We start from the raw sequence: 25,353 nt of genomic DNA, 5'->3' as shown, positions 1-25,353 counted from the left end.
GAAATCCCATTGACATTCACAGAGATTGAGTGGCTAATGGAGTGAGCTTAGAGGTTGGCAGAATGTTGTCTATGGGTGAAGTTTACCTCAGGGAGAATCGCCATGCTTCCTTCCACAATGATCCCTTCAGCCCAAATCTCATTACTGTGAAGGTTAGGCTCATTACTGTGAAGGTTAGCCTAAGTGTTGAAACCATTAGCTGTTTCCTGGGCTTTCACTAATTCTCCATTCAATTAAAGATGCACTATATAATAGGATGCCCTCCATGTTTGCCTCTAGGGGCGCTCATGAGCCAGAAAGGGAACCTGAAATTAAATTGCATTGATACACACAGCGTAACGCTGTAAAGAGGGCCAAGTACCCTACTACGGAAAACAATGGGGTCTTGCCATTCCATATAAGCCTAACTTCACATTAGGTCAATAATGCTTATACATTTCCTTTGAATGTATTCAGTTGTACAACTGACTAGGTATCCCCCATTCCCTTTCATTGGAGTTTGACCAAGGCAGATATTATATCATTTTTATGGCAGGTAAAATGCATCATATTGTACAGTAAATGGAGGGACAAGGACATGCAGTATATGAGAAGCATCAAAGACAACTTTTCTCAAACCCATTTTGAGATCAAACCCCTTGCTTGACCTTCGGAGGCACTCCAGTTACATTTACAGTAGAGCAGCTAAGCGCGAAAAACACAAAAAAGCTGAGCTGGCACCACACACACACACATTACAATTACCCAGCTAATTGGACAAGAAAAGTGCATAGGACAGTGGACTTGTCTCAGACTCTGCAGCAGTGAAGGGAGTATTTGTATTGTCCATGCTTGTAATGATTGGCTATCATTGTGTTGTCAAGATAATAAACTGTAGAGAACGCGTACAAGCACTAGAGCTTTACCTTTCTTCCAAAACTCACTGGATATCAGAATGATGACATTTGCAAATTGCCCAGCAGACATTTGTACATCATTTACCTTGCAAAGGATCAAATGGCACCAAAGAAGAAGGCTGACGTTTTCCTTTAACGAGTCTGATGAGCCCAACGCTAACGATATACTGCTTTCTCGGAGACAGGCCCAGATCCCCGTGATTTGAGTGAAGAGGAGGAAAAGGGGCCAAAGGGCGGGCGGCCTTCTGAGAATTCGTAGGCTATCAAATAAACCCCCACTTCCTTCCATTCTGCTAGCAAATGTGAAATCTTTGGAGAATTAAATCAATGACCTACGCGGAAGATTAAACTACCAACGGGACATTCAAAACTGTAATATCTTATGCTTCACGGAGTCGTGGCTGAACGACGACACCATCAACATACAGCTGGCTGGTTATACGCTGTACCGGCAGGATAGAACAACGGCGTCTGGTAAGACATGGGGCGGGGGACTATGTTTGTAAATAACAGCTGGTGCACGGTATCTAAGGAAGTGTCGAGCTATTGCTCGCCTGAGGTAGAGTATCTCATGATAAGCTGTAGACCACACCATCTACCTAGAGAGTTTCTGTATTCGTAGCTGTTTACATACCACCACAGACTGAGGCTGGCACTCATTGAATGAGCTGTGTTCCGCCATAAGCAAACAACAAAACGCTCACCCAGAGGCGGCACTCCTAGTAGCTGGGGACTTTAATGCAGGGAAACGTAAATCCGTTTTACCAAATTTCTATCAGCATGTTAAATGTGCAACCAGATGGTAAAACAAATAACAATAAATGAATAAATACAATTTAAAAAACTCTGAACCACGTTTACTCCACACACAGACATGCATACAAAGCTCTCCCTCCAATGGCAAATCTGACAATAATTCTATCCTCCTTACAAGCAAAACTTAAAGCAGGAAGCACCAGAGATTAGATCAATACAAAAAAGGAGGTCAGATGAAGCAGATGCTAAGCTACAGGACTGTTTTGCTAGCACATACTGGAATATGTTCCAGGATTCCTGAGAAGGGATTGAGGAGTACACCACATCAGTCATTGGCTTCATCAATAAGTGCATCGATGACATCATCCCCTCAGTGACCGTACGTACTAGAGGTCGACTGATTAACTCCAGATGAAATGCCTGCTACTCATCCCCAGAAGATAAGATATGCATATTATTAGTAGATTTGGATAGAAAACACTGAAGTTTCTAAAACGGTTTGAATCATGTCTGTGTATAACAGAACTTATTTAGCAGGCGAAACCCCGAGGACAAACCATTCAGATTTTTTTGTTGTGGTCACTCTTTTCAATGGGTTTTCATTGGGAATCCAGATTTCTAAGGGACCTTCTTGCAATTCCTATCGCTTCCACTGGATGTCAGTCTTTAGAAATTGGTTGAGGTTATTCCTTTGTGTAATGAAGAGGTACGGCCATCTTGAACGAGGGTCACTTGAAGTGTACTGTTAGATAGAGGCGTGTGACCAGACTGCTTCAGTTTGTTTTCTTTCTGTATTGAACACAGATCATCCAGTCTTCAATTTTATCGATAATTTACTTTTTTTTTTAAATACACTGCTCAAAAAAATAAAGGTAACACTAAAATAACACATCCTAGATCTGAATGAATGAAAATTCTTATTAAATACTTTTTTCTTTACATAGTTGAATGTGCTGACAACAAAATCACACAACAATTATCAATGGAAATCAAATTTATCAACCCATGGAGGTCTAGATTTGGAATCACACTCAAAATTAAAGTGGAAAACCACACTCCAGGCTGATCCAACTTTGATGTAGTGTGTGTGGCTTCCATGTGCCTGTATGACCTCCCTACAACGCCTGGGCATGCTCCTGATGAGGTGGTGGATGGTCTCCTGAGGGATCTCCTCCCAGACCTGGACTAAAGCACCTGCCAACTCCTGGACAGTCTGTGGTGCAACGTGGCGTTGGTGGATGGAGCGAGACATGATGTCCCAGATGTGCTCAATTGGATTCAGGTCTGGGGAACGGGCGGGCCAGTCCATAGCATCAATGCCTTCCTCTTTCAGGATCTGCTGACACACTCCAGCCACATGAGGTCTAGCATTGTCTTGCTTTAGGAGGAACCCAGGGCCAACCGCACCAGCATATGGTCTCACAAGAAGTCTGAGGATCTCATCTCAGTACCTAATGGCAGTCAGGCTACCTCTGGCGAGCACATGGAGGGCTGTGCGGCCCCCCAAAGAAATGCCACCCCACCCCACACCATGACTGACCCACCGCCAAACCGGTCATGCTGGAGGATGTTGCAGGCAGCAGAACGTTCTCCACAGCGTCTCCAGACACGTCTGTCACATGTGCTCAGTGTGAACCTGCTTTCATCTGTGAAGAGCACAGGGCACCAGTTGCGAATTTGCCAATCTTGGTGTTCTCTGGCAAATGCCAAACGTCCTGCACAGTGTTGGGCTATAAGCCCAACCCCCACCTGTGGACGTCGGGCCCTCATAGAGTCTGTTTCTGACCGTTTGAGCAGACACATGCACATTTGTGGCCTGCTGGAGGTCATTTTGCAGGGCTCTGGCAGTGCTCCTCCTTGCACAAAGGCGGAGGTAGAGGTCCTGCTGCTGGGTTGTTGCCCTCCTACGGCCTCCTCCACGTCTCCTGATGTACTGGCCTGTCTCTTGGTAGCGCCTCCATGCTCTGGACACTACGCTGACAGACACAGCAAACCTTCTTGCCACAGCTCACATTGATGTGCCATCCTGGATGAGCTGCACTACCTGAGGCACTTGTGTGGGTTGTAGACTCCGTCTCATGCTACCACTAGAGTGAAAGCACCGAAAGACCCAGCCACGTTTCATCTTCAATGCCCTTGCTGATGGTAGGCTTTGTTACTTTGGTCCCAGCTCTCTGCAGGTCATTCACTAGGTCCCCTCGTGTGGTTCTGGGATTTTTGGCGCCCTGCATTTTCCCAGAGAGGTTAATCAGAATGGCCGATTAATTAGGGCCAATTTCAAGTTTTCATAACAATCGGAAATCTGTATTTTTGGACAACGATTTGGCCGATTTAAAAAATAATAATTTTGGAACCTTTATTTAACTAGGCAAGTCAGTTAAGAACTTAAGAACACATTCTTATTTTCAATGACGACCTAGGAACGGTGGGTTAACTGCCTTGTTCATGGGCAGAATGACAGATATTTACCTTGTCAGCTCGGGGATTCAATCTTGCAACCTTACGGTTAACTAGTCCAACGCTCTAACCACCTGCCTTACATTTGCACTCCACGAGGAGCCTGCCTGTTACGCGAATGCAGTAAGAAGCCAAGGTAAGATGCTAGCTAGCATTAAACTTATCTTATAAAAAACAATAAATCAATCATAATCACTAGTTAACTACACATGGTTGATGATATTACTAGGTTCTGGCGTGTCCTGCGTTGCATTTAATCGATGCAGTGCGCATTCGCGAAAAAGGACCGTCATTGCTCCAACATGTACCTAACCATAAACATCAATGCCTTTCTTAAAATCAATACACAGAAGTATATATTTTTAAACCTGCATATTTAGCTAAAAGAAATCCAGGTTAGCAGGCAATATTAACCAGGTGAAATTGTGTTACTTCTCTTGCATTCATTCCACGCAGAGTCAGGGTATATGCAACAGTTTGGGCCGCCTGGCTCGTTGCGAACTAATTTGCCAGAATTTTACGTAATTATGACATAACATTGAAGGTTGTACAACGTAACAGCAATATTTAGACTTATGGATGCCACCCGTTAGATAAAATACGGAACGGTTCCGTATTTCACTGAAAGAATAAACGCTTTGGTTTTTGAAATGATAGTTTCCGGATTCAACCTTATTAATGACCAAAGGCTCGTATTTCTGTGTGTTATTATGTTATAATTAAGTCTATGATTTGATATTTGATAGAGCAGTCTGATTGAGCGATGGTAGGCAGCAGCAGGGTCGTACGCATTCATTCAAACAGCACTTTCGTGTGTTTGCCAGCAGCTCTTCGCAATGCTTCAAGCATTGAGCTGTTTATGACTTCAAGCCTTTCAACTCCCGAGATTAGGCTGGTGTAACCGATGTGAAATGGCTAGCTAGTTAGCAGGGTGCACGCTAATAGCGTTTCAATCAGTGACGTCACTCGCTCTGAGACCTTGAAGTAGTTGTTCCCCTTGCTCTGCAAGGGCTGCGGCTTTTGTGGAGCGATGGGTAATGATGCTTCCAGGGTGGCTGTTGTCAATGTGTTCCTTGTTCGAGCCCAGGTAGGGGCAAGGAGAGGGACAGAATCTATACTGTTACCAAATTGAACATGTTTCATTATTTATTTGAGGTTAAATTGATTTTATTGATGTATTATATTAAGTTAAAAGTGTTCATTCAGTGTTGTTGTAATGGTCATTAGTAAAAAAAAAAATGTAAATGCGTATTATTAATATATACCGATTAATCGGCCGATGGATCACAGGCAACATCTGCACTGAGCTAACGGCTAGAGCTGCCGCTTTCAAGGAGCGGGACTCTAACTCGGAAGCTTATAAGAAATTCAGGCAAAGCATCAATACAGGACTAAGATTGAAACATACTACACCGGCTCTGACACTCGTCGGATGTGGCAGGGCTTGCAAACCATTACAGACTACAAAAGGGAAGCACAGCCGAGAGCTGTCCAGTAACACAAGCCTGCCTAAGCAAATAACACTGAAACATGCACGAGAGCACCAGCTGTTCCAGAAGACTGTGTGATCATGCTCTCCGCAGCCGATGTAAATAGGACCTTTAAACAGGTCAACATTCACAAGACCGCAGGGCCAGACTGATTACCAGGACGTGTACTGCGAGCATGCTAACCCTAACCCTAACTCAACTGTCTTCACTGACATTTTCAACCTCTCCCTGTCTGAGTCAGACCACCATAGTGCCTGTGCCCAAGAACACTAAGGCAACCTGCCTAAATGACTACTGACCCATAGCACTCACGTCTGTAGCCATGATGTGCTTTGAAAGGCTGGTCATGGCTCACATCAACACCATCATCCCAGAAACCCTAGACCCACTCCAATTTGCATACCGCCCCAACAGATCCACAGATGATGCACTCTCTATTGCACACCACACTCCCTTTTCCCACCTGGACAAAAGGAACACCTATGTGAGAATGCCATTCATTGGCTACAGCACAGCGTTCAACACCATAGTGCCCTCAAAGATCATCAATAAGCTAAGGACCCTGGGGTTGGTAACAACACATCCTCAACACAGGGGCCACACAAGGGTACGTGCTCAGTCCCCTCCTGTACTCCCTGTTCACTCATGACTGCACAGCCAGGCACGACTCCAACACCATCATTAAGATTGCCGATGACACAACAGTGGTAGGCCTGATCACCGACAAGACAGCCTATAGGGAGGAGGTCAGAGACCTGGCCGTGTGGTACCAGGACAACAACCTCAACATGATTAAGACAAAGGACATGATTGTGGACAACAGGAAAAAGAGAACCGAGCACGCCCCCATTCTCATCGACGGGGCTGCAGTGGAGCAGGTTGAGAGCTTCAAGTTCCTTGGTGTCCAGACTGAAAATATTTGGCATGGGTCCTTAGATCCTCAAAAGGTTCTACAGCTGCACCATCTAGAGCATGACTGGTTGCATCACCGCCTGGTATAACAACTGCTCGGACTCCAACCGCAAGACACTACAGAGGGTAGTGTGAACGGCCCTGTACATCACTGAGGCAATCTTCCTGCCATCCAGGACCTCTATATCAGGCGGTGTCAGACGAAGGCCCTAAAAATTGTCAAAGATTCCAGCCACCTTAGTCACTGTTCTCTCTGCTAACGTATGGCAAGCGGTAACAGAGCGCCAATTTTAGGTCCAAGAGGCTTCTAAACAGATTCTACCCCCTAGCCATGAGACTCCTGAACATCAAAATGGCTACCCAGACTATTTGCATTGCCCCCCCCCTCTCTCTTTTACACCGCTGCTACTCTCTGTTGTTATCATCTATGCATAGTCACTTTAAGAACTCTACCTACATATTACCTCAATTAACCGGTGCCCCAGCACATTGACTCTGTACTGGTACCCCCCTGCTATTGTTATTTACTGCTGCTCTTTAATTACTTGTTACTTTTTTTCTTATTCATAGCCGTATTTTTTTTTAAATTGCATTGTTGGTTAGGGGCTCGTAAGTAAGCATTTCACTGTAAGGTCTACTACCTGTTGTATTCGGTGGATGTGACTAATAAAATTTGATTTGAAATATGAATCACGACCTGACTAGACAGCCAAACCACCAAAACAGATTGCAGAGCAAATAAATATTTTTGGTCAAAAGCAAGTCCATATTCAAAACAGTTTTATCTAAAAGAGGCCAAGGAGGTAGTTAACCTTGGGTCAACAAATGCAGGTTTACCAAGGCTAATATTAAACCAAATGTTTCAGAAGATGGTCAGGAACTGAAAACAAGTTATTGGGCTCCATTTTGAAGAGGGACAAAAAGAGCATGACTTTGCTTCTTTTCGATGTGAAAGTGTGAGACAAGATCATAGATAGTGGATGTCACAGGCAGCAAACTGAGCGCAGTGTTAAAAATATGCCCCCATGACCTTTGCCTATCTGCAGCCAATAGAGTGGGCAAGCATATCCATGTGGTTGTTCTGCCACTGCTTTCTGAACAATGGGGGAAAGTACTAGAAAATTGGAAGCCTTCATGTGCCGAATCAGTCTGGCAAATGCTCAAAACCACCAGGAACCCAGGATTATATCGCCAATATCAACTATTTCACCCATACAATACAAAACACAGTAGGGCAGGTCTAACAAACAGTGCACAGTAGCCTCCATGAAATATAGCATAAGCTATTCTATATATACACTGAACCAAAATATAAAACGGAATAACTTTTAAACCGAGTTACAGTTCATATAAGGAAATCAGTCAATAGAAATAAATGAATTAGGCCCTAAACTATGGATTTCACGACTGGGCAGGGCGCAGTCACGGGTAGGCCTGGGAGGGCATAGGCCCACCCACTGGGGAGCCAGGCCCAGTCAATCAGAATGAGTTTCTCCCCACAAAAGGGCTTTATTACAGACAGAAATACTCCTCAGTTTTATCAGCTGTCCAGGTGGCTGGTCTCTGATGATCCCGCAGATAAAGAAGCCGGATGTGGAGGTCCTGGACTGGCATGGTTACACGAGGTCTGTGGTTGTGAGGCCGGTTGGACGTACTGCCAAATTTTCTAAGATGACAGAGGCGGTGTATGATAGAGAAATTAACATAAAATTATCTGGCAACAGCTTTGGTGGACATTCCTTTAGTCAGCATGCCAATTGAACACTCCCTCAAAACTTGACACATCTGTGGGCATTGTGTTATGTGACAAAACTGCACATTTTAGAATGACCTTTTATTGTCCCCAGCGCAAGGTGCATCTGTGTAATGATCATGCTGTTTAAATCAGCTATGCCAGACCTGTTAGGTGGATGGATTATATTGGCAAAGAAGAAATGCTCACTAACAGGGATGTAAACAAATGTGTGCAGAAAATGAGAGTATGGAACATTTCTGTGATCTTTTATTTCAGCTCATGAAACCAACACACTACATTTATGTTCAGTATAAATATGACATTTAGCAGACGCCTTTATCCAAAGTGACTTACAGTCATGTGTGCATACACTCTTTTTAAGTATGGGTGGCCCCAGGAATCGAACCCTCAACCCTGACGGTGCAAGCGCCATACTCTACCAACTGAGCCATACAGGACTACATATTAGACCTAACTAAATTAATTGGGTTATGTAATTTAGGGAAAGGAATTATGTTTACAAAAAAAGGAATTTAGTAATGTAAACTCGTGACCTGATAATTTGTCATAAAAGTCAGAAATGATCCTGTATTTGACAGATGACAGATAGACCATCTGCTAAGTAAATGAAATGTTGCGTGGCATTACCTAATTCCTGAGCCCTGCCTTAGTCTGGGATTTGACCTAAATTGACTGGTTTCCTGTGGTGGTCTCAAATATCTTTGCTTTGTAAGGCATTTGGACAAAGGGAGCTCACGTGTCCATAAGTGACCTCACATTTCCATCTGACCTCTTATTCAAAAACGTGTTTCTCCTCATATCACTTTGGTGGGATAGCCTCCCCCTTTCCTTTGTTGCCCCTGCCAGCATTTTTGGCTTAAATTATTTTATTTACTTGAGAAAAGTTGTTGTTGCCCTTCATTTTTGCATTAGAGGCCCTCTGCAAAAATATGTAGAGGAATAATGAAAGGGGTGGGCAACAGTGCATTTGAAAAGTATTCAGACCCCTTGACTTTCTCCATATTTTGTTGTTATGTTACAGCCTTATTCTAAAATGGATTAAATAGTCCCCCCCCCCTAATTAATCTACCCCATACCCAATGACAAACAAAAAACAGATGAACATTTTTGCAAATGTATAAGATATCTAAATGTATGAACCTTTGACTCCAGTCTGAGGTCCGGAGTGTTCATCAAGGATCTTGCTGTACTTTGCTCCGTTCATCTTTCCCTCGATCCTGAAGTCTCCCAGTCCCTGCCACTGAAAAACATCCCCACAGCATGATGCTGCCACCACCATGCTTCACCGTAGGGATGGTGCCAGGTTTCCTCCAGACGTGATGCTTGGCATTCAGGCCAAAAAGTTCGATCTTGGTTTCATCAGACCAGAGAATCTTGCTTCTCATGGTCAGAGTCCTTTAGGTACCTTTTGGTAAACTCCAAGCGGGCTGTCATGTGCCTTTTACTAATGAGTGGCTTCCGTCTGGCCACTAACATAAAAGTCTGATTGTTGGAGTGCTGCAGAGATGGTTGTCCTTCTGGAAGGTTCTCCCACCTTTACAAAGGAACTCTGGAGCTCTGTCAGAATGACCATCGGGTTCTTTGCCGCCTCTCTGACCAAGGCCATTCTCCACCGATTGCGCAGTTTGGTCAGGCAGAAAGCTCTAGGAAGAGTCTTGGTGATTCCTAACTTCTTCCATTTAAGAATGATGGAGGCCACTGTGCTCTTGGAAACCTTTAATGCAGCAGAAATGTGTTGGTACCTTTCCCCAGATCATTCTTGACACAATCCTGTCTGGGAGCTATACGGACAATTATTTTAACTCCGTGGCTTGGTTTTTACTCTGACATGCACTGTCAACTGTTGGACATTATATAGACAGGTGTTTGGAAAGGCATATCATGTTCAATCAACTGAATTTACCACAGGTGGACTCCAATCAAGTTGTAGAAACATCAAGGATGATCAATGGAAACAGGACGCACCTAAGCTCATTGTTGAGTCTCATAGCAAAGGGTCTGAATACATATGTAAATAAGGCATCTGTTTTTATTTTATTTTTTATAAATTTACAACAGTTTAAAACCTGTTTCACATTGTTATTATGGGGTATTGTGTTTAGATTGATGAGGAAAAATAAATGTTATCCATTTTAGAATAAGGCTAACATAACAAAATGTGGAAAATGGAAAGGGGGCTGAATACTTTGCACTGTATGAGCCCATTCAATCTGGCCCTCGGAAGGTTTTTGGGAAATTATTATTTTGGGTTAAAAAAAAAAGTTAAAACACTCCAGGTAACTCTTGAACATCTGATAGAAAGTATGCAGACATTATTATGGACCTACACGTAAAAAAATTAAAAATTATACATTTTTCTGGCCCACAAATTGCTTTTGCCAAAGAAAATCTGTCTGAATTTTGAAATCCCGACGTGGCCCTTGAGACAAAATTATTGCTCACCCCTGATGTAGAAACATACAAATAGGAAGAGCCATCTTTTTAAGCTATAGCCCAGTGGTCACCAACCTTTGCGTCAAGATCACTTTCACAGTCAAAAAGCTAGCCGAGACCTGCCACTAAGATTTTTTTCTCCCCCATGACTTTAAACAAAATGTAAGCCTATGCAACATTAACCTAATAAAAACAGTTCTGTATGAATTAGGTTTGTGCAGTAGGCTTAATACACAAGCACAGCATATTGGCTATGCTCGGCCTGCCAATATTGTTCTTCTCAGCCCATATTATATATTAAACTTGAGCTTTGATAACAAAATAGATCAATTGTTGTATCACTTGAAAGGCACAGCTGAGCATAAATTTAAATCATTTGCTTTTTTATTTTACTGGATTGATGGTAGCTGCGGAGGGAGGGAGAGCAGCAGAGGGTCCACCTTTCACGGTCCCTGCTCTACCCTTTCCTATGGTGAGTCTGACCGGAGAGAGGGGACACAGTCTTCATGTTGTTCCCATGACCAGAGAAAGTAAAATATGTATTTATATTAAAAGACACTACGAGCTGCTAATAATAAAAATGCAGACCTATCAATAAACTGTGTTACTCATTCATCACAGCGCGAGTGGAAGTAGGAAGAAAAGCATTTTATGTTTTGTAAAAGTGTTGAATAAAAACAGGGTTGACAGAGCTGAAGAAACACAGACATGAACGCACTCAAAAACAGCAACTCTTCTCCGTATTCTTTGACAGTCTTTCCGGTCATGGTTTTAAAAGTTATGAAATCTCACGAAGGCTAGTATGAAAATTTGCTCTGGGGTCGTGGAAGCTGTAGGCACGGTGATTTGAGCTATCCGATTGGCCAGCGCTGTAGGCGCACTTGATTAGGCCACAGCGGTCCTGGTTTGCCGGCTTGGCGGAATGTGTCCCTTCAGACAGGACTTCTGAATCAAGTCCACTGACCGCCAACAGAGCAAGAAAAATAAAGAGAAAAGAGGAGCGCAAAAAATAGGAGCTTTTCTACATAAACGTTTGGTGATCGATCGCGATCGACCGGTTGGTGATCCTTGCTATAGCCTACTCCTCCTCAGCCCCTCTTTAGTTTTATGTACACTACCGTTCAAAAGTTTGGAGTCACTTAGAAAATGTCCTTGTTTTTGAAAGAAAAGCACATTTTTGGTCAATTAAAATAACATCGAATGAATCAATATCTACACTGTATTTCTGTTAATGTTGTAAATGACTATTGTAGCTGGAAACGGCAGATTTTTTATGGAATATCTACATAGGCGTACAGAGGCCCATTATCAGCAACCATCACTCCTGTGTTCCAATGGCACGTTGTGTTAGCTTATCCAAGTTTATCATTTTAAAAGGCTAATTGATCATTAGAAAACCCTTTTGCAATTATGTTAGCACAGCTGAAAACTGTAGTTCTGATTAAAGAAGCAATAAAACTGTCCTTCTTTAGACTAGTTGAGTATCTGGAGCATCAGCATTTGTGGGTTCAATTACAGGCTCAAGTACATTGGTGTATCTAGTTTGAGAAACAAAATGCCTCACAAGTCCTCAATTGGCAGTTTCATTTAATAGTACCCACAAAACACCAGTCTTAACTTCAACAGTGAAGAGGCGACTCTGGGATGCTGGCCTTCTCGGTAGAGTTCCTCTGTCCAGTGTCTGTTCTTTTGCCCATCTTAATATTTTCTTTTTATTGGCCAGTCTGAGATATGGCTTTTTCTTTGCAACTGCCTAGAACCACAGTCTCATGGATGTGATGCTCCAGAGTTTTTGCATAATTTCAGCTAGTAGATTTGAGAGTAGTGCTCACAAGCCAAAATGTGTCCTTGAAAATTGTGCCCAAATGTCTACTGTCATCCATGTTAAGTCCTGAAATTTGCATAACATTTTACATTTGTAAGCGCTCAAGATCCCGGACTGCATATTTAAGGGACATGCACTGTGTAAGAACAACTGAGTGGGAACCTACAGAAATTGAAAATTCACATTTTCACAATATTCCATATTAGACACTAATCTTAAATCAAAGACATCTGTTATAGGACATTATGGGCTAGAAAACTCATATTTCCCACCAACTCAAAAATGTTTTTTAAAAACCACTTAACCAGGGAGTCAACATAAACTGTTTATCCTGTCACAGTGCTAAATAGCTTGCTTGAACTCACTGCTTCTCACCTAGTACATCACAATAAGTCATTGATTTACTCTATATCGAGATATGAACCCTCACACTTACCATAAGCTCGAGCTCAGTGCGATGAACCCCCAGTTTCTTGAGCCCAATGGACAGGTCGTTGACGCAGATGCCCCCATCACCATTCACGTCCAGGACTTGAAACAGCACTTTTAGTCTATGGTCCTGCTCGGGTCCACCACAAAGTTCGCATGGGTATGATGGCTCACAGGAGTCATCACAGGAACCTGTGAATTCTACTGACAACGGACGCTCCCGAGTTAGAGGTGAGGATGTGAAAGATGATGAGGATGCGCCCCCAGCACCCCCGACCCCTCCACCCGGGGCAGAAGCATCCTCTGTTCGGCATTGACAAAAGACCCCGCTGAGTAAGGGTGACACAAAAGTCCCTTGCTGGTGCATCATACGGATGGAACCAATAATGTCAAACTACTACGATCAATGACGATATTTTACAATATCGAAATTTAAGGTGACGTGTGGTAGCTTTGCTAGCCGTCTATTTTCGCCACCATGTCATGTGCGTTATAACCCCACATTTGTTAAGGATTGCTAAAGTAGTAACTACAGGCAAAACAGTCAAATGTTGTAGACTTTGCAATGTAACTTTCTTATTTCACTGTTATGCCTGTTTAGTCCAAAACGTTTGACTTATTATCTGCGAACTCTGTTTGGTTTACTAGCAACTGGCATATTAGCCAGCTAACGTTAGCTACAGCTGAGAAATGAGATGGATGCTGAGCCGCACGCGGATTGGAATGTAAAGTTAGACAAGTTTCAGTGCCACGAAAATCACTTCAGAGATACCGTCTACTGGTCGTGAAGAGCTCCACTTTCCTGTCTTGACTAAGGCGCCGGCGAAATCCTCCCGTTTGAATTGGCGGTCGGTTTGATAGTGATGACACATAATAAACCGGTATAGTAAGAGGGCTGTTCCAGCCACAAATTGGGCCAGTTCGTTTTGCATGGCCCGGTTCCCTGAGTTGGTGGTGAGTTACCACTTGACCAATGGAATCACAGAAAGAACCAGCTATGAGCCAGATATTTCACCGGATGTATAAATGTGACGCATTCGGTTGCTGTTTCTGCTCACTACCAAATATGGTGATGAGAGGAAGCCCAGTGGCCAGAAATGGGAAAAGATGGAGCGCAATGGATTTTGGCAGACATTCTGCTAGTTTTCTCATTGATGGAACATTTGATCTCCATACTGTTTTCTGTTTCTAAAACTAGAATTTGTAAGAAACAGAGTGGACTGTGTTTTGTAGACTTTCTAAAAATGGTGTTGTTTATTGCAAGGTTGAATTTAGTTATTGTTCATGCGCACTTCACATAGCAAGTTACCTAATGGAAATGTGCAAATAAACGCTAGAACTTGCCAATAGAATCTCACTAGCTCGTGCTTGGCATTTAAAAAAATAAAAAATGATTGAACCTTAATTTAACTAGGCAAATCAGTTAAGAACAAATTCTTATTTACAATGACGGTCTACCAAAAGGCAAAAGGCCTCCTGCGGGGACGGGAGCCTGGGATTAAAAATTAAAAATAAATACAATATAAATTTAGGACAAAACACACATCACAACAAGAGAGACAACACTACATAAAGAGAGACGTAAGACAACAACATAGCAAGGCAGCAATACATGACAACACAGCATGGTAGCAACACAACATGGTAGCAGCACAAAACATGGTACAAACATTATTGGGCACAGACAACAGCACAAAGGACAAGAAGGTAGAGACAACAATACATCACACAAATAAGCGTCAACCAGTGGGTCTTGCGACGGGTATACAGAGATGACAAAGTTTACAAAGGAGTATAGAGTGTAGTGATGTATCCTATAAGGAGCATTGGTGGCAAATCTGATGGCCGATTGGTAAAGAACATCTAGCCGCTCAAGAGCACCTATCTATAAATTATGTCTCCATAATCTAGCATGGGTAGGATGGTCATCTGAATCAGGGATAGTTTGGCAGCTGGGGTGAAAGAGAAGCGATTACGATAGAGGAAACCAAGTCTATATTTAACTTTAGCCTGCAGCTTTGATATGTGCTGAGAGAAAGGCTGTCTATCCATACTCCCAAGTACTTGTATGAGGTGACTACCTCAAGCTCTAAACCCTCAGAGGTAGTAATAACACCTGTGGGAAGAGGGGCGTTCTTCTTACCAAACCACATGACTTTGTTTTGGAGGTGTTCAGAACAAGGTTAAGGGTAGAGAAAGCTTGTTGGACACCAAGAAATCTTTGATGTAGAGAATTTAACACAAAATCCAGGCAGGGGCCAGCTGAGTATAAGACTGTATCATCTGCATACAAATGGATGAGAGCTTTCTACTGCCTGAGATATGTTGTTGATGTAAATTGAGAAGAGCGTGGGGCCTAAGATTGAGCCTTGGGGTACTCCCTTGGTGACAGGCAGTGGCTTAGACAGCAGATTTTCTGACATTATACACTGCACTCTTTGAGAGAGGTAGTTAGCAAACCAGGCCAAAGACCCCTCAGAGACACCAATACTCTTTAGCCGGCCACAAGAATGGAATGGTCTACCGCATCAAAAGCTTTGGCCAAGTCAATAAAAATAGCAGCACAATATTGCTTAGAATCAAGAGCAATGGTGACATCAATAACCGTATCAGACAAGGATTTTCCTTCTTTGACTATAACCCCAAGCAAACCTCCAGCTTCCAAGACAGGCATGTTTGAACTGGGCCAAGATGCCGCTGCCAATGATGTTATCGCCACTCTTTCTAGGCTCATCAATGCAAGGTCCGATGCCATTGAGAAAATGGAAGACAATGAAAATCGAGGGCTTAAAAAAAACTGTTGACTTTGCATGCATGTAAATTAAGGATGCTAAGAAGAAGGTCGCCCACATCGAAGAGCGTTTCGAAAAGGAGAGGGAAAGATGGACTTGTGCCAAAGAAGAATCACGGAACTCGAAAGCTACACCAGACGGTGGAATCTGAGACTGTATAGAGTTCCTGGTGCAGATGAGGAGAACGTGTGGCAAGAGACCATCAAAGTCTGCCAAGCTATCCTACCTGTGGAGAAGGCTAAGATAGCAGATGTTGTCGACACTGTACATCGCCTCGGCACGAGAAGGCAGGGTGACTCCAAGCCCAGAGGTGTCATTCTCCAATTCACATCACGGATATACGGGGATGCCATTTGGAAAGCAGCCAAGAAATCTACTTTCCTAAGCGATAAAAATCTGCGGATTGCTGAAGACCTCTCGAAAGCAGACAGAGAAAAGAGGGAGAAACTGTGGCCAGTATGGAAAAAGCACGAAAATAAGGAAAAGTGGCTTACTTCATTGGAGGGCGCACTTTCATCACAGGATCCGAAATCAACCTTCCTCCTTGAGAACTGTCATAAGCTGTGCCTGGTGGTCAACATAGGCTACCTATAGATAGCTACCTCTGATGTGTGCAGATCTCACACCTGGCTTTAAGGTGATTTAACCTTTGTTCTTACTGCAGTGGAGTAATGGATATTTACTATTTTATTTGTTCTCTCACTTCTGATATTTTTACATGCAGTATAGGCAGTGAGCAAACTCCTTCTTGTTCTGGAAGTTAGCTTTGTTATGCTAAACTACTGTCACTCAATCATTTATATCTACAGTTGAAGTCAGAAGTTTACATACACTTAGGTTGGAGTCATTAAAACTCATTTTTCAACCACTCCACAAATTTGTTGTTAACAAACTATAGTTTTGGCAAGTCGGTTAGGACATCTACTTTGTGCATGAAACAAGTCATTTTTCCAACAATTGTTTACAGACAGATTATTTCACTTATAATTCACTGTATCACAATTCCAGTGGGTCAGAAGTTTACATACACTAAGTTGACTGTGCCTGTAAACAGCTTGGAAAATTCAAGAAAATGATGTCATGGCTTTAGAAACTTCTGATAGGCTAATTGACATCATTTGAGTCAATTGGAGATGTACCTGTGGATGTATTTATTTATTTTTTTTGTGAATTTTTACCCCATTTTCTCCCCAATTTCGTGGTATCCAATTGTTTTAGTAGCTACTATCTTGTCTCATCGCTTCAACTCCCGTACGGGCTCGGGAGAGACAAAGGTTGAAAGTCATGCGTCCTCCGATACACAACCCAACCAAGCCGCACTGCTTCTTAACACAGCGCGCATCCAACCCGGAAGCCAGCTGCACCAATGTGTCGGTGTTGCCTAGGAGTTGCTGGTGCGCGATGAGACAAGGATATCCCTACCGGCCAACCCCTCCCTAACCCGGATGACACTAGGCCAATTGTGAAAAAGCGTGTGCGAGCAAGGAGGCCTACAAACCTGACTCAGTTACACCAGCTCTGTCAGGAGGAATGGGCCAAAATTCACCCAACTTATTGTGGGAAGCTTGTGGAAGGCTACCCGAAACATTTGACCCAAGTTAAACAATTTAAAGGCAATGCTACCAAATACTAATTGAGTGTATGTAAACTTCTGACCCACTGGGAATGTGATGGAAGAAATAAAAGCTGAAATAAATAATTATTTCTACTATTATTCTGACATTTCACATTCTTAAAATAAAGTGGTGATCCTAACTGACCTAAGACAGTCAATTTTTACTAGTATTAAATGTCAGGAATTGTGAAAAACAGAGTTTAAATGTATTTGGCTACGGTGTATGTAAACTTCCGACTTCAACTGTATATGGTGTGCAACGCTGGTTTCCTTTCATTCTTATTTGATTTGCGATTGTTGTTTAGCTCATAGTACTTTGTTCTATATTCCACATTGTCGTTGTCTATAGTTTGACTCAATGCTAGGGGGTTAACAAATAATGTAAAGTGCAAAGACTTTGCCAAACAGCTTAAAACAGATGTATGTTTTTTTCAAGAGTCTCATTCAGTTGCTACCGACATCAACTTCTGGAGATCGCAGTGGGGCAATGATGTATGGCTCTCTTATGGTTCTGAACTCTGCTGGAGTTATCACTCGAAAGAAAAACCTCAAAGGAAGTATTTTGCACTCCGACTGTGACCCTTTTGGTCACTTTCTTTGTCTTGTTATCAACTGTAACAACATCATCGTTATTATTACCAACATTTATGGGTACAATTCCAAACTCGAAAATTATCACTTACTTGAATCCTTAGAAAAGCATATTCTCCATTAGCTAACCATGTTCCCTAATGCTTTACCTATGGTAGGTGGGGATTTGAATATTTTTTGAATAATTTCATTGATAGATGGCCGCTGGGAAAGTCCACTCCTATGAATACAAGTTTGAGGCAGTTTATGGAAAGGTTTGATATTATAGATATTTGTAGAGTTAAGTTTCCTAATGACACATCTTTCACATTGAAAGTCAATATATATAAAAAATATTTAAATAAATAAAAAGAGTTAACAGGGCGTTAACTAAGAGTTATAAGGCACGCTCCAGACAATCACACATAGATTTTTGGCTGGTGTCTAAATATTTGGATAAACAGGGTATTTCTGTTAACATCCTTGCCACTCCACTTTCTGATCATAGAGTTATTTATATTGACATTCAACTTTTTATCTCTGATAATGGCCTTGGCTGTCACGTTCTGACCTTAGTTCTTTTGTTATGTCTTTGTTTTAGTATGGTCAGGGCATGAGTTGGGTGGGTTGTCTATGTTCCTTTTTCTATGATTTGGGATTTCTGTGTTCGGCCTGGTATGGTTCTCAATCAGAGGCAGCTGTCAATCGTTGTACCTGATTGAGAACCATACTTAGGTAGCCTGGTTTCACTTTTGAGTTGTGGGTGCTTGTTTTCCGTGTTAGTGTTTGTGCCACACGGGACTGTTTCGTTTGTTTCAGTATTTCACGTTGTTATTTTGTAGTTTAGTGTTCTTGTTAATAAAGTAACGTTATGGACACTTACCACGCTGCGCATTGGTCCAATCTCTCCTACTCCTCCTCAGAGGAAGAAGACAAGCGTTACATTGGCAGAGCATCCTACTGGAAGCTTAATAGCTCTATATTAAAACATGAGTTGATTAAGATAGAGATAAACTATTTAATTACACACTTTTGGAACAAAGCTATAAATGACAATTCATTCAGTAATAACTGGGAGATGTTTAAATATGAGGTTGGAAAATATAAGAAAATATGGGAGTATTCTTGCCAAGACGAGGAGAGCTGAAGAAGAAAGTGTAATTACAAAGAACACCTCTCTTGTTCAAAAGCCTGTTGAAAGTCTCTCAGAGGAGGACACATCTGTTCTGTTTGAGCTACAAAACAGTTGGATGATATGTGTAAACTGAAAGCAGAGGGAGCCTTTGTCAGATCTAGGAAGAAGTGGCTAAAAGAGGGTGAACAAAATGAATATTTTTTCAGGTTAGAAAAATACCACTCTAAAAATAATACAATTCAACAATTAAATATTAATGGTCTCATCACAGATGATCCCAAATTAATCTCTAACTTTAGCTGCAACTTTTACAGGAATTGATATAGTTCCAAGTATTGTGAGGTTTCCTCAACTCTTTTTTTTTGACTCTCTGGGGGATGTGAAATCAATTGGGGATGCTGAGAAGGAACAGCGTGACGACTCTATTATAGTTGAAGAGATCATATATTCTATTGAACACCTTCAAAATAGTAAGTCTCCTGGGACTGATGGTATATCTGCTGAGTTTTACAAAACATTTTCTCAACAGTTAGCCCTATTTCTGTTGGAGATATTTTCTGAAAGCATTGCAAATAATAGTCTCTCTCCCAGTTTGACTCAAGGTATGATTACATTAATACCTAAGCCCAAGAAAGACTTGCTTCCCCTCGATAATTGGCGTCCAATCTGTCTGCTCAATAATGACTACAAAATATTAGCCTCTATATTTGCAAAAAGAATGAAGGCAGTATTGGACTCAATTATAGAAGAGACCCAATCTGGCTTCATGAGGAATAGACATATCTCTAATAATATCCAACTGGTGTTAGACCTTATTGACTATTCTGATCTAATCCCCGAAGATAGATTTATTGTCTTCTTAGACTTTTATAAAGCCTTCGAAACAGTGGAACGTGAGTTTCTATTTCTCTCCCTTGAGAAATTTGGTTTTGGGGAATTAATTTTGTAGTAAATAAAATAAAATAGATTTATATATCCCTTCTTACATCAGCTGATATCTCAAAGTGCTGTACAGAAACCCAGCCTAAAACCCCAAACAGCAAGCAATGCAGATGTAGAAGCACGGTGGCTAGGAAAAACTCTCTAGAAAGGCCAAAACCTAGGAAGAAACCTAGAGAGGAATCAGGCTATGAGGGGTGGCCAGTCCTCTTCTGGCTGTGCCAGGTGGAAATTATAATAGAACATGGCCAAGATGTTCAAATGTTCATAAATGACCAGCATGGTCAAATAATAGTAATCACAGTGAACAGGTCAGGGTTCCATAGCCGCAGGCAGAACAGTTGAAACTGGAGCAGCAGCACGGTCAGGTGGACTGGGGACAACAAGGAGTCATCATACCACCATTGTTCCTGTTCCCAAGAAAGCTAAGGTAACTAAGCTAAACGACTACCGCCCCGTAGCACTCACTTCCGTCATCATGAAGTGCTTTGAGAGACTAGTCAAGGACCATATCACCTCCACCCTACCTGACACCCTAGACCCACTCCAATTTGCTTACCGCCCAAATAGGTCCACAGACGATGCAATCTCAACCACACTGCACACTGCCCTAACGTATCTGGACAAGAGGAATACCTATGTGAGAATGCTGTTCATCGACTACAGCTCGGCATTCAACACCATAGTACCCTCCAAGCTCGTCATCAAGCTTGAGACCCTGGGTCTCGACCCCGCCCTGTGCAACTGGGTACTGGACTTCCTGACGGGCTGCCCCCAGGTGGTGAGGGTAGGCAACAACATCTCCACCCCGCTGATCCTCAACACTGGGGCCCCACAAGGGTGCGTTCTGAGCCCTCTCCTGTACTCCCTGTTCACCCACGACTGCGTGGCCACGCACGCCTCCAACTCAATCATCAAGTTTGCGGACGACACAACAGTGGTAGGCTTGATTACTAACTACGACGAGACGGCCTACAGGGAGGAGGTGAGGGCCCTCGGAGTGTGGTGTCAGGAAAATAACCTCACACTCAACGTCAACAAAACTAAGGAGATGATTGTGGACTTCAGGAAACAGCAGAGGGAACACCCCCCTATCCACATCGATGGAACAGTAGTGGAGAGGGTAGCAAGTTTTATGTTCCTCGGCATACACATCACAGACAAACTGAATTGGTCCACTCACACAGACAGCATCGTGAAGAAGGCGCAGCAGCGCCTCTTCAACCTCAGGAGGCTGAAGAAATTTGGCTTGTTACCAAAAGCACTCACAAACTTCTACAGATGCACAATCGAGAGCATCCTGGCGGGCTGTATCACCGCCTGGTACGGCAACTGCTCCGCCCACAACCGTAAGGCTCTCCAGAGGGTAGTGAGGTCTGCACAACGCATCACCGGGGGCAAACTACCTGCCCTCCAGGACACCTACACCACCCGATGTTACAGGAAGGCCATAAAGATCATCAAGGACATCAACCACCCGAGCCACTGCCTGTTCACCCCGCTATCATCTAGAAGGCGAGGTCAGTACAGGTGCATCAAAGCTGGGACCGAGAGACTGAAAAACAGCTTCTATCTCAAGGCCATCAGACAGTTAAACAGCCACCACTAACATTGAGAGGCTGCTGCCAACACACTGACACTGACACTGACTCAATTCCAGCCACTTTAATAATGGGAATTGATGGGAAATGATGTAAATATATCACTAGCCACTTTAAACAATGCTACCTTATATAATGTTACTTACCCTACATTATTCATCTCATATGCATACGTATATACTGTACTCTATATCATCGACTGCATCCTTATGTAATACATGTATCACTAGCCACTTTAACTATGCCACTTTGTTTACATACTCATCTCATATGTATATACTGTACTCGATACCATCTACTGTATCTTGCCTATGCTGCTCTGTACCATCACTCATTCATATATCCTTATGTACATATTCTTTATCCCCTTACACTGTGTATAAGACAGTAGTTTTGGAATTGTTAGTTAGATTACTTGTTGGTTATTACTGCATTGTCGGAACTAGAAGCACAAGCATTTCGCTACACTCGCATTAACATCTGCTAACCATGTGTATGTGACAAATAAAATTTGATTTGATTTGATACCAGGTAGTCCTGAGGCATGGTCCTAGGACTCAGGTTCTCAGAGAGAGAGAGAGAGAGAGAGAGAGAGAGAGAGAGAGAAAGAATTAGAGAGAGCATACTTAAATTCACACAGGACACCGGATAAGACAGGAGAAATACTCCAGATATAACAGACTGAACCTAGCCCCCCGACACATAAACTACTGCATCATAAATACTGGAGGCTGAGACAGGAGGTGTCAGGACACTGTGGCCCCATCTGATGATACCCCGGGACAGGGCCAAACAGGCAGGATATAACCCCACCCACTTTGCCAAAGCACAGCCCCCACACCACTAGAGGGATATCTTCAACCACCAACTTACCATCCTGAGACAAGGCCGAGTATATCCTACAAAGATCTCCGCCACAGCACAACCCAAGGGGGGGCGCCAACCCAGACAGGAAGACCACGTCAGTGACTCAACCCACTCAAGTGACGCACCCCTCCTAGTACTATTATAACTCTTCATATGAATGGGAACAGTTCCATTAAATTAAAGCATGGCACTTCTCCCTAGATTTGAAAAGAGGAATTAGGCAAGGTTGCCCAGATTTAGCCTTACCTCTTCCTGCTTGCAACCCAACTTCTTACAAGTTCTGTTAAATCCAGCGATATAAAAGGGATCTCTATTGCTGACAGAGATATTATCATAAGTCAGCTTGCAGATGACACCACCCTCTTTTTGAAAGATGCTGACCAGATTACTAGGGCAATCGATGTGATAAATATATTTTCCAAAGCATCTGGTCTTTGCCTAAACCTTAATAAGTGTGAATTGTTTGCTGTTAAAGACTGTGTGATACCCTCTATATGCAATATTCCAGTCAAGGGAAAAGTAACATACTTGGAATTACCATATTTAAGGATCAACAGGAAAGATGCTCATTCAATTTCATACCTATTATTTTTTCAAACAAAAAGAAGTTGAACCCTTGATTGCAGAGGGATTTATCCTTGAAAGGTTGAGTATTTCTTTCTAAAGCTGAAGGTATTTCCAGACTTACTTATACAGTCTAGTCCCTACATGTTGACAACAAAATAGGTAAAGCAGTTGACCAGGTGTTTTTCAACTTCATCTAGAAATCCCGTAGTAAACGGGATATTTTGTCAGGACAAGATGCTAGAATAAGCATATAATTGACAGCTTAGGATAGAAAACACTCTAATGTTTCCAAAACTATAAAAATATTGTCTGTGAGTATAACAGACTTTTTCTCCGTATTCCCCAAGGTGTCTACAGCATTGTGACGTAGTTTTACGCATTTATGTTGAAGAATACCCGTAACTGATCACCTGATGGCTCCCAGAGTGATTCTCATGTAAAATACAGAGGTAGCCATTATTCCAATCGGTCCTACTGAAAACCAATTGTCCCGGTGGATATATTATCGAATAGATATTTGAAAAACACCTTGAGGATTGATTATAAACAACGTTTGCCATGTTTCTGTCAATATTATGGAGCTAATTTGGAATATTTTTAGGCGTTTTCGTGACTGCAATTTCCCGGCGATTTCTCAGCCAAACGTGAAGAACAAACGGAGCTATTTTGCCTACAAAAATAATATTTTTGGAAAAAAGGAACATTGTCTATCTTACTGGGAGTCTTGTGAGTGAAAACATCTGAAGCTCATCAAAGGTAAACAATTTAATTTGATTGCTTTTCTGATTTCCGTGGCCAAGTTACCTGCTGCTAGCTGGACAAAATGCTATGCTAGGCTATCGATAAACTTACACATGCTTGTCTAGCTTTGGCTGTAAAGCATATTTTGAAAATCTGAGATGACAGGGTGATTAACAAAAGGCTAAGCTGTGTCTCAATATATTTCACTTGTGATTTTCATGAATAGGAATATTTTCTAGGAATATTTATGTCCGTTGTGTTATGCTGATTAGTGTCAGTCGATGATTACGCTCCCTCATGTGGGATGGGGAGTCACTAGAGGTTTTAAAGAATCCAACTTCAATTTGAAATCTCATCCCTCATTATATCTTCCCCCGTTTTGGTGGCCTCAATTTTATGTTACTTTGTAACTAAAACATTGATAAGATTCCTACAAAATGATCTGCTTTTCATAGACAAGTATTCTTAGTGTGGTCGTTAATATATAAACATAATTTTCCCCCGCATAGGTATTTAATTTGGAACAATAAGGTTATTTTGCATAGAAACAAGTCTTTATTTTTTAAGAACTGGTTTAATAATCATATCCTGCTGGTGAGTAAACTTTTTAATGCAGAAGGATTGTTACTCAATTGTGAGGAATTTTTTATCTCGTTACAATATACCTGTTACACCTAGAGAGTTCGGCATAGTATTTGATGCTATTCCATCTGGAACTCTCATGTTGTTTAGAGGTATAGCCAGACCTCATCTTCTGGACCTACCCTTGCTTAATCCAGTTGACTCACCAATAGGAAAATGTTGGTTTCTCCTTGCTCCCTCAAAACAACAGATCTATAAGTGCTTTATTTCAAATGGATATTGTATCCATTCCTTATTTCACAACTTACATTGGTCACTAATATCTGTTGGAAAAAAGTATGGTTATTACCACACAAATACCTGCTTGTTAACCAGGTCAAATTAGGTCTCTTTCAGAAAGATCCATAAGTATTACCTTGCGAATCATTACTCGAAGAAACTTAAAAAAGACATTAACATTGACTGTACTTTTTGTGTTGAGCATCCAGAAACAGTTTAGCATTTATTTTGGCATTGTCTACATGTAAAACAATTATGGAAAGATATTCAGTTTTATAATTGTTAATATTCTTGTTGACTTTTGTTTTTTTTATGGGAGAATGTGCTGCTCGGTTTCCTTAACCATAATAAAGATAAAGAAAAACAATTTTACCTCATAAATCTAATTGTGCTTATGGAAAGATTGCATATTCATAAATGTAAATTCACTCATAAAAAACACTCTTCTGTGTTTTCTATAAGGAATTCAAGCAGTACCATTCAACATTCTTCTAAAAAGAAAGCTGTTAAAATCATTTTTTAAAAAGTCAACCATAACCTGAGTGGAAACCAGATTGCATACCCGAGAGAATACTATAGACATCAAGAAAGCCAGTCAGTTGATTATTGACAATTTTTCCAACACTTTTGATAAACAGGACAAAATAGAAATAGCTGCCCACCTCCTTGCTTTTTCTACCCACTATGACAAATGTGTTCCATTTGATAACG

General features: G+C 41.9%; 1 protein-coding gene across 2 annotated transcripts in view; it reads right to left on the bottom strand.

Annotated features, from left to right (window-relative positions):
• The window catches only part of slc25a25b (solute carrier family 25 member 25b), a 52,856-nt gene extending 38,921 nt beyond the window's left edge, over positions 1–13,935 (bottom strand). Inside the window, exon 1 of one of the 2 annotated variants that reach the window (XM_031802747.1) lies at positions 12,962–13,935. In XM_031802747.1, coding sequence (XP_031658607.1) covers positions 12,962–13,324 — 363 coding nt within the window. In that variant the 5' untranslated portion in view covers positions 13,325–13,935. The remainder of the gene's footprint in view (positions 1–12,961) is intronic. The other variant, XM_020458254.2, reaches the window with a different exon arrangement.
• Between the last annotated feature and the right edge of the window lie 11,418 nt (positions 13,936–25,353).

Source organism: Oncorhynchus kisutch, linkage group LG23, assembly GCF_002021735.2.
Source record: "Oncorhynchus kisutch isolate 150728-3 linkage group LG23, Okis_V2, whole genome shotgun sequence".
NCBI classification, from domain to species: Eukaryota; Metazoa; Chordata; class Actinopteri; order Salmoniformes; family Salmonidae; genus Oncorhynchus; species Oncorhynchus kisutch.
Note: the sequence above shows the minus strand (reverse complement) of the source record. Positions and strands in the feature narration are given on the sequence as shown.